The sequence below is a fragment of the Ananas comosus genome, unplaced genomic scaffold (assembly GCF_001540865.1).
Source record: "Ananas comosus cultivar F153 unplaced genomic scaffold, ASM154086v1, whole genome shotgun sequence".
Lineage (NCBI taxonomy): Eukaryota > Viridiplantae > Streptophyta > Magnoliopsida > Poales > Bromeliaceae > Ananas > Ananas comosus.
This window is the reverse complement of record NW_017891159.1, coordinates 1-10,792: the sequence shown is the minus strand read 5'-3', so window position 1 is coordinate 10,792 and position 10,792 is coordinate 1. Positions and strand designations below refer to the sequence as shown.

The window sequence follows — 10,792 nt, the reverse complement described above, 5'->3', positions numbered from 1 at the left end:
ATAAAAAAAATCATTCTTTACGGCGCGAGCGTGTAACATTAAAACAATTAAAAAAAAAGGAAAAAAAAATAAAACAATAAAAAAATATAAAACTCACCTCGGGATTGTTAAACAAGTTGTCACGTGTACGCAGTACAACTTTAATTTAATTATTATTGTTTACTTTTTTTTTTTTTTTTTTTTTTTACTTTTTCGTCCTTGAGTAGAACGATTCAATGAACCGGATCGGGCGGGTCCGGTCCTGTCCGGTGCGGTCCGGTTCGGTCCGGTCGGGTCGGACGGGGGGTGAGCTGGAGACACGTACAAAAAGTCAAAACACTAGGATCCGTGGCACATTGCCACACGTGGGGGGAGGGTGTGTGGGGCCCACGTGGCATTGAATCCTCGCGCGTGCGGGAGATGCACCGAACCTCTGCGAATGTTGCGCGCCGCTTGGTTGGACACGCCTGTCCCCGTTGACCAACTTTTCCAATTTCTTGAGTGTTTTTAATTTTTTTTAAAAAAAATTAAATTATGTAAAAAATATGTAGAACTTATCTAAACGTTAGAGTAAACTATCTAACTTTTAAAAATTTTGATTTTACCGTCCAATCTTTTAATTTATTTAATTTGACTCAGTTAATTGCACTTTGACTTTAAAATTTAATATTAATATTTATTTTTATAAATTTATAATTATATAGAATTGCACAGAGTGTACTATAAACGATGCATTCAAAAGATTACATAATCAACTCAAAATGATTCATAATTCAGATAATTTTTGTACATTTTTGCCTTTTAACTACTTGGGGAAACCATGGAGAAAAAAATAATAGGAAATATTTGTAAAGCAAAAAGTTAAAACCTTATTTGACAACATTGTCATTTTTAAATTTTTAAATACTAATTATATACAATTATATATATATATAATTCTTTTTAAATCGACATAATTGTTTTTATTATTATTGTTATGATTATTTAGCTTGCAATGTTGTATTCCAAATTTTCCGCAAATTTTTAAGCACTTTGACATATATTTGAAAGAGAACTATTAATTGGAATAAATTTGATGCGTTGGTGCTACAATATTTAAAGAATTTTGATTGTGTTATATACGTAATTTAAACCATCAATGTCTACATCCGATCGTTAAAAAAAAAAGAAGAAAATTTCTAATTCGAAAGAGTCTAAATGTATTAAATCTGATTAAATTTAACCATCTCCATTAATAATTAATAACCCCGCCCTAAATTTATACGAGAAGGGAACAACACCTTAAATTTAGGCGAGAAAAAGGCCCACTTGTTTCTTTTTTTAAAGGCATAGTTATTATTAGAGACACAAACATTAATTAAAACTCTTTTTTAATTGTACTTATTATTTAATTAATAATCTTTGTTTAACTGGAGTGTGAGTTTATGTATGGTTATATTAAAAAAAAAAAATGGTTCCTTAATTTCAGTGCCCAAAAATAAAAGAATATGTCACAAACACACAACAAATCCGCTCTGATCAAACGAGGCTGTCGCATAAATTTGTATATATATATATATATATATATATATATATATATATATATAGATCCGAGGTGGGGTTTAAATAATAATAATAATAAATAGTGGGTAAAAATGTATGAAGAGCCCTCAACTGTGGGCAATTTTGAAACAGTCCCCGCTTCTATTTTTATTTTATTTTTGAATTGAGTTTTTCTATTAGTTAAGTTAAAATTTTTATTAAATTTAGTAGCTATATTTAATTGTTGTTAACTGTTAATATTTTTTAGTTTTATTTATAAAACAGTAGTTGAAATTATTAATTAAACTTGATGATATTATCGCTGATGAAATTAATAAAATATTTAAGTCAGTCCACTAAAACTACTCAGGTCAAGAACATTGACACAAGGTGTGAATTTAAAAAAAAAGAAAAAGAAAAAAAACTAAAGTTTCGAATTGAGGCTCCTTAGCTTTTAATTTTTAAAATTAAATAATATTAGTCAAATAAGTTGGAGTTTTTATGAACTTCATCAATAATTTTATTAAATTTAATAGTTGAAATCATTATTTAGTTTATAAAATTTGAAAAGTAATAACTGATGGTCAACATAGCTATTAAATTTAACAAAATTTTTAACAAACTGAAAAAAATTAATTTCAAAGAGTTAAAATTTAAAGGAGTGCAAATTTAAAGAATCCAATTATAGTTGAGCTGTCTCGATTCAATTTCACCAAAAATAGTGAAAAATAAACAATTTGGGCCTTATCGGATTGTTAGTGCTAACTACACAGCATCTATTTATCTCGATTGTGACTCGGCCCAATCGACCCTCACGTCTTTATAAACGTGATTTAACTCAACCCAAGCTCCCGCCACTGCCACTGGGCGTGATGCCAACTCTTTAAGCCAACAATCTCCCCCGGACACAAATTCGCAGCATGCAAAAATCAAATTCAATATCTATACAAATTCAAATCCAATATCTATACAAATTCATAGCATGCGTAAATCGAATCTATGAGCTCTATCTCCGATACCTCTTGTCGGATCGTTAGCGTTAACCATTAATTCTAAAAGCTCAAGCTTTTAGAATTAATGGTTAGCACCAACGACCAGACATGCCTAAGCTGAAAATAACTTAAATCCCTCGTAATTTTCGGTGAAACAAATAAACACTCTCTATGCAGGTCATTTTTCGAAGGGAAATCCTTTTGTTTTCCTTAGCGAAATCGAGCATACATGTTGAGAGCATTTAAAGTTTTGTCACAAGTGATGGCACATTTAATTCAACAAAACCAAAGTACTGAAGAAGCTGCATCCACAAGTGTTATTCGCAGTGAGTTAACTGATGAAGCTCTTGGAACATTAAATAGAAAAATATATTAATTGATTGTACAAGGCTCATTACAGCTTACAAACAAGTAAAAACTAACAAGAAGCCTAAAAATGGACGGGGAGAGCGGCCAAGAACGCTAACGTGTGCGGAGAAGTGGATTTACCAAAGGGGGAACACCACGGCGGGAGCTTCTCGAGAACCCTCGCAGTTATCGGCGTTACTCTGTTCACATCGGTTCTTAGCTTTAGTAAGAGAGGAGGGTCTTCTCCTTCTTCATCTGTCTCTTGCGATCGATGTGTGGCGTCACCGAACCAGAAAAGGTTTAGCTGAAACTTTGTCGGCGAGTCCTTGCCGCCTGAAAACTGGATGATGTGCCATCCGTCGACCATGCTCTTTTCGCCTACTGGAATCAACTCCTTCGAGTCGACTGGTATGTAAAGAACGCATAAAAACAAAGGATTAGTTGGAAAATGGGCATCAAATTATGCTACTAGTTATAGTTCATCACATCCACGCATGGTTTAGTAGTAAGTTTCATGCAATGTTAGAAGAATCCATGTCCACTTTCACCTTGAATTGAAAAGTCACGAATTTCTTCTTTATTGATAGCAAGAGCCCATCGTGTGGACGATTTTGTATCGATCAAAACTCTTGTTTCTCTAACATCTGTAATTGAATCTCTTTCAACTTGGAGAACTGGAACTTCTGATTTGCTCCATCCAACTTTGCTATCTTTGGAACTCCAACAGCCATATTTGACAGTAAAAGTGACGAAATCCAGAGTGTTGTTCCGCCCACAAGAAAATTCCTCATCTTTGAGATTCTCCAGTTCTGTCGTCAGCTTACCAGGAGTATTGGAAAATAAAGAAATGTAAGAAGACGGCTCTTGATTCTCATTGTATTTTCCCGTTGTATCGACAACATGCACAACCTGGAGGAATAAGTAAACATATCCAGCAGGGAATCAGCAAAATGTTATAGTGGAAACACGCATAATCATTCATTCACCATCATTCACAATTAAATCAAATTGGTTGTATCGATCCATATATATGTATGTGGATCTGCACATATTGTTTATCAATATTAAATTGCATAATTTTATATAACAAGTATCTATGCAAGTATGAATTCACGAGATCATTCTACAAACACTTCTTAGTTCTACTCCAAAACTGCTAAATGAAATGTTCTCACTACAATAAACAACCAATGAGAAAATCTTCCACGGTGTTTAGGCTTACTGTGAAAGAATCCAGCAACAAACACGAACAAGTGATTAAAAAAAGAGATTAAGAACAAAACAAGAAAGCTCACATTTACAGCTCGAGCAATGTCCTCCGTAAATGCTGGGACGATGCCGGTTGATACGGCTGCTAATGACAGTGCAAGCAACGCACATGTTAAAATAACAAGTGGTCCCTTTGCGCCTACAAGAAATCAGGAAATTCTCTCAAAAACTGTCCAAAACTATGTTTAAGAATCAGTCACGCACCTGCTCTATAAAAATACAGTTAACAACAAAAGTTAAAGCATGTATCTGATACACAAGTAACTCTTGCATATTCACCAAAAATCTATCAATTTGAATGCACTAACAAACAGAAAATTTTGACCAGTAAGAGTTTATTGTCTTTAATTTATTATCAACAAATAGTTTCCCAAAAGATAAGCAGAATAACAGAAAAGTAACTCTGAAATTAAACATTATGTTCTTGTGAAACATGAAAGAATAGCCCAAAGTTAGGTGGTCATTTTAAAACGCTGATGGTGAACTAAGCTCACATATACAAAGACTCAAAGACTACCACTGATAAATTGAAAATATTGCAACTGGCTCTCTCTCTTTCTCTATATACATATATATAATATATATAGAATTAGGCTACTATATTATTAATAGTACCAGGCGCTTGGTGCTATTAGATTTTCTGCCCTTCGATGAAGGAATGTGCGGTTAGAATGATAGTGATCCCCGGTTAAAATGATAGTAGTCCCCTAAGGTTGAGTGGGTGGTTGGTTGATAGTATGATCTAATTGATGAAAATAGTCAAAATAATAGATCTAACGGTGAAAAACTCGATAGCACCAAATACTTGGTACTATCAACAGTATAATAGCCGGACTATATATATATATAGAATTTCGTAGATCACATGTATAGAGCAGTTAGAGGATAAATAAATGAAAAAAACATGTTGAATGCATCTGTATGCCGAAAAGAGGGGGAATATTTCACAACTCCCAGTTGTTAGGTATTAGTCCAAGTAACACTGGTAAATCAAATAGGAAAAAGTAGAATTAATGGCGTGGTAAACAAATTTGCTGATGTATTTCCATACCTGAAAGATGTATATAGGATAGAATATAAACAAACATAAGACAAACAACCAAAGCTATGAACACACCAAGTCCCACATTCCCGAACCAATCAGGTACGTTACCAGGATTCCTGCATGCCAATGTTAAATGAGGCCATACATACCATCAGCTGAATTGAGTAAACAAAAGGCACTTCTACATCTACAGAACAGAATCATCTATTAACATATGCACCCCTGTATAATCTGAGATTTGATTTAGTCCTAGAAAGTCCAGTATCTTACAAATATACCCTTTAATAGTTGGGGAAGTTGTCCAATTCATGGGGAGTAGGTTTTGCATTAGAAAATAAGGATATGTTAGTAAATCCAGAGCTATATACCACAGAGATAAAGTTTTGAAGGGCCTATATGAAAATCCAGATTTTGGAGGGATACATTTGTCAATAGATAATCTACATGTGGCATGCATGTAAATATGTCACACAAAGAATATAACTCCATTTTGATCATCAGCTTCTGAATGTGCAAAAGATGAAAAGAACAACCTAAAAAGAGAATTTTTCTAATCTACCAACTGCAGTAGAGTATAAAGAAGATTTCGAGCTTAAAGATATAGAGAGGCTACCTATCTAGACGAACAATACTCCCAACTATTATTCCTACCAAGCGTACAACAACGCCAGCAGAGGACATTACAGGAACAGCCATACCCAGAATCACTGTAGCAACTTTAAGCTTCTTAGGTGACCGTGCCGGCGATAGTGTTGCTTCCATCAGACCATCTATGCAGAAAAGAGGATTAAGATTCATCAAATGTAAATATCAAAATTTTGCATATATACACCCCTCAAAATACAAATATTTTGGCCAAATACAACCCTTTGAATTGCATGTGCGCCTATGCCCTTAAAAGCATATTCCATATCTTCCAGTGAAAGAATAATGTAAACAAACATTTACCTATTTAAAGTTAAACCTTGGGTAAGTATAACTAATACCCTAAAATGACAAAATGCCCTCAGAAATTTGTAACATTTTATCTTTGTACATCAATATCCCTGAAGGAAACTTGTATAGGTAAATAACTATAATGGTCAGTTTGCAAGTTTATGTTTGTATGCTATCTTATGTGATTGAATGTCGAAAGGCGGGCATATAAGAAAATATTAGATATTTTAAAGATCGAAGGTGCAATTTTTTATTTTGTAGGTTCATGCAAATAATTTCATATTTCAAGGGGTGTATAGCCAAAATAAACCAATTATGTTTGCTGAGCTTACAAGCAAAAGCAGGCGAAACTAGCCAAATGAGGGCTATATAGGTAGATCCAATCTTAAAGAAGTTGCCAATAGCTAGGAGGACCAGCCATTGAACAAAACCAGCTTTAAAAAGCCACCTTTCAGCTTCTAACTCAATGAGATTTTCCTCAGTTTCGGAAGATAGCCTAGGCGTCCTTTTGGAGAATATCTGTCGAAGGTATTTCTTTAGAAGACAAAAACCAATATGTTGACCCACTAATGCCCCAAGTAAAGCCGGTGCGCCAAATAATCCAACAACTAGTAATGGATTTCCAATATATGGAGTAGGGAAGGAACATATAAGGGGTAACACAAAGGCTACTAGAGCAGATAGGCTCATGGAAGATATCCACATCAGCATAATGCTCAAACATGATAACCCAAAAGATACGGCACCAGGATAACCACCCATTAGCAGTGATGTAGTCCATAATAGTAATCCCTGAAATATCACAGAGTTGTGAAGCATGGTTGCAAGCCGTTGAGAATATACAACCATGTACATGCCCTGCAAAATTTGCAAATAATAATTAGAGACAGGAACGTTATTTCAGGCACTGATCCATTGCCTGAAAGTTCAGGTTATCTTATGTAGGATGTGAAGTCATGTTCCAACGATTATGCAACAGAGAATAAAAGAAATAAAAACAAATGCAAAGAAATAACTAGGAGCTAAACTGCATATGCTAGAGTTTAAAAACATGGTTGCCAATGGATAATATGGAGAAATAACTTATGCAACATTACAATAAGGTATATGGAAATATTGCAACTTCGGGAACCAAAAAGTTTTATGCAGCATAATACAGATACATAGTCGGATAGCCTCCGTTTTGTTCTTAATTTTCAGTCCTCTCAGCTGTTCGTCGAAAAAAAAATAAGTGATATACACCTTTATTTCTCTATTTAATTTTTAGCAATCACATAAATTTGCCAGTGCAAAAAAAAAAAAAAAAAAAATTTAATAATAGTTGGATTTTCTGCTGCTTCAACTTGTAAATCTTACTTTAGTACAATAGTATAATGAGTCTTCATATAAAGAATATAATTGTATCTGATTTTGTGTGTGTGTGGTGTTCTATATAAGGCTACTGTCCAACATAACTCAATTAATTATAGAAACAACAGAGAAAAAAAGTCAGCATCATCCAAGTTTTTTATCCTTTTTTTTAAGAAAAAGGCACACAATACAGAGTCTGTAAAACATAGACGATAACCAATGAAAACAATATAATAAAATAACCAAACATCACAAATAGATATCCTGATTGTGATCAAGTTCCCTTTCTCAACAGTTCCATACCCTTTAAGCTTGAAACATACGCAGTTATAACATAAGCAAGCATATTCCTCAAGATTTGAAGCGAATCAGGTTCCAAAACTTTAACTGTCATTCTGCAAGAAGTTTCATTTTCAAACTATTACTATAACGTATAATCTCTAAAAAGAAATTAGCAAGAAAATCGATTATTGGGAGATAAGGAAATCTTTACAAAATAATGTCATTATTGCATCAAATTGATATTTTGATCGTGGCAAATGTCTCTGATATTCCCTTGTCTTTCATGAACATTTACATTTACTGCTCTTATAAAAAAAAAAAAGAAATAGAATAACATTTCAGACTGTTTTGAAATATGATGCCGAAATCGTTGAGATCAAATCTAACAACAACACCTAGTTATCTCTGTCTATGAGCCCAACGTATATCATGTGAGCAATTGAATCCTCGTTAGTTCGCTACCAAGTCCTAAACTACCAGAGTGAAGAACATAAAAATCCACTATTGACAGACCCAATTCCATTGTGAAAAAGGGAAAAACAACAAGAAAATTATCAATAGCAAGGGATTTAAGATACTCACCAGGAAAATAATAAAACGCAACCTTTAACAACCGCATAATGAACTGAATCGAATCTCTATTCATTTGTTATACAGCTTACGACACATCAGTCTTAGAACATATGAATATTTTCATAATAATTGTCTTTGCAGCACCAGACTACATTCATTTGAAAAATATTTACCATATTTGCAAGTTAAATGTAAAACTACGCCTCTTGAAAACTTCGCCTCAGTTTCAATTTGCAGCCCTCATAATCAAAACTAAATAATACTGTCTATGGATTTTTTCAAACATTTAGCCTGTCAATATACAGTGATATGCAGTATATAAATACTTAAACATTTCCGAACGAAAGTTACATTACATAGAAAAGTGATATATATAATATAATACCAACACAAACTTTGTATGGTAAACGACAGTACACTCTAAACAATCAAGCCCAGGGGAGGCAGCCAACTTTTGATATATCTTTGGACATACTGGAAATTTATTGCTCAGAACAATAGCTCCGCACAAATAACGTTAATTAATGAACAAACTTAGAAATCAAGCATAGATAGATCTTTAGAAATCCATTAAGCGGTACTCAGATTATTTGCACATCAATCGGGTTTAATTCAAGAAAAAATTGGTAAATACTACTGAGCAATTATACAGATATACAAATAGATGCTAATACTGAATCAATAGATTACACTTTTTAAGGTCAATTATTTTGCACTCCAACATAAAATAATTCCTATCACAACTGAATACATTCACCAAGTTCAATATGTTTTTTCCTTAGGATGGCAGATGTAGGAGTGGAATTGCGGAGACCCATTGAAGCAATTTCCAAACATTAGTGGCAATGAATCGTTCTTAAATAAAGAAAGATCATAAGAAATCTATCCAAATACGTCACTAAACATATGTTTATCCTTGAAAGATGGCAGAAGGAAGCTTTGATACTGCATGAAAATTCTCAGCGCCCATGGCAGAACACTGTTTTACAAAATTTATACGAGTAACATCTACAGAATCAACTAAAGTAACAGTTCAGTAAAACAAATATTCAGATATAAAAACAATAGGCGATATGGGACCGCGATCTTGCCATGTTAACGTACAAGTTTCAAGAGGAGGGTGGGTAAAACAGTAAAGAAGTTCCTACTGAACACATTAAATATGCTGGACTATCCTCCAATCCCATAGCCTCCAAATCGGATTGCAAAACGAATGTACTCTCCCACCGGATGCGCAACATGTAACATGAATCATTAAGTATATAGGACCGTAATTGCTTACAGACAGATTTATAACGCAAATCATCACGAAAAAGTTTAATGGATCTTTACATGTTATTGTTGACGCAAGGATTAGAGACAATGCATATACGTGTAGAGGAGAGAGGAGGGAGAGAGATTCCGTGATTTAGTACAAAGCTAAACAATAAATAACAGTGATGAGATTAAAAAAATTAAAAAGAAATACATAAAAGTCCAACAATAAATAACCATTTCCTACACATGAATAGCTTCTAGTAGTCTTGCTTCTTTTTGAAGAAAAAGGAATGCTACTTAATCATCGAAGAGTTCACCACATCACAAGGACATTTGTGATTTAGGACCAATTTAGAGTCCTTAAAATAGACTATTGATAATTGATATTTACAGGAAACTATTAACACTGTGTTATAAGCTGTTGCACCATTAACCCTCTTCCCTCACAGTGTAAAGATCAAAAATTACAACAACTCTGAATCCATGAGCCACTGATACACTCCACGGGCAACGCCCACATCAACAGCCACTACATAACACCACACGTCTCTCAGCACCTTCGCGAAGGTGAGAAAGAAAAACGAATTAAGCCACAACTAAACAACTAAATCTATACTACTTAATCACACAGTAGTACACCACATAGAACTCGATGTGCATCGCAGTGTGAATTCAAAAAATTAGAAATCGATGCAAAACTCTAAGGTCAATTATTTAAATTTCCAAAAATAAATGAGGTAGAAAGAAGACAAGATCACAAAGTAACTGTAATCTAATTCCTAACATCACTACTCAAAAAGTCTCTGCAGGACATCACATAGCTTGTAATACCGATAACCAACTAGAATATTCTCAATAACCCACTACCTAATAAGGATCATCTAAACTCATATTTTTCCCTTAACCACCAATAGAGATGCTCTCATTTCCTTTCAACTTAATAATGCATTTTCCTAGCTTAATAACAAAATGTATAGAAAGCACAAAGAGATTAGAAGCGTACGTAGAGAAAACTGTGTCAATATGATTAAAGACCAAACACTTTTCCTCGACTTGATGAAGATACTTGTGGACAATTCTCAGGACCTTACAGGCTCAGATAGAGTAACTATTGTTTTCCCCTTAAAAGCCCACTGACAAACGATTGCACGCATAATGCAATGAAGACTCACTGAAAAAACAGCACCTACCAGTGAGCTGTCTTCTTGATCTTTTCTAGATGACTGCAACTCTTGTTAGA

At 33.8% G+C, this 10,792-nt stretch overlaps 1 protein-coding gene across 1 annotated transcript; it reads right to left on the bottom strand.

Moving 5' to 3' along the window:
* Window positions 1–2,767: 2,767 nt before the first annotated feature.
* On the bottom strand, window positions 2,768–6,977 carry LOC109704694. Its single transcript, XM_020225458.1, has 6 exons — window positions 6,423–6,977; window positions 5,768–5,924; window positions 5,161–5,270; window positions 4,136–4,248; window positions 3,389–3,749; window positions 2,768–3,245 (listed from the first exon to the last, which is right to left on the bottom strand). The coding sequence occupies exons 1-6, from the start codon at window positions 6,943–6,945 to the stop codon at window positions 2,923–2,925; spliced, it is 1,587 nt and encodes a 528-aa protein (XP_020081047.1). The 5' UTR covers window positions 6,946–6,977; the 3' UTR covers window positions 2,768–2,922.
* Window positions 6,978–10,792: the final 3,815 nt, after the last annotated feature.

Coding starts and splice junctions, on each gene's coding strand:
- LOC109704694 (XM_020225458.1), bottom strand. CDS start 6,945: ATGTACATGGTTGTATATTCTCAACGGCTTGCAACCATGCTTCACAAC. Junction 4,249..5,160: donor ATCCTATATACATCTTTCAG/GTATGGAAATAC, acceptor GATTTCTTGTAG/GCGCAAAGGGACCACTTGTT. Junction 3,246..3,388: donor TCGTGACTTTTCAATTCAAG/GTGAAAGTGGAC, acceptor TTTACATACCAG/TCGACTCGAAGGAGTTGATT.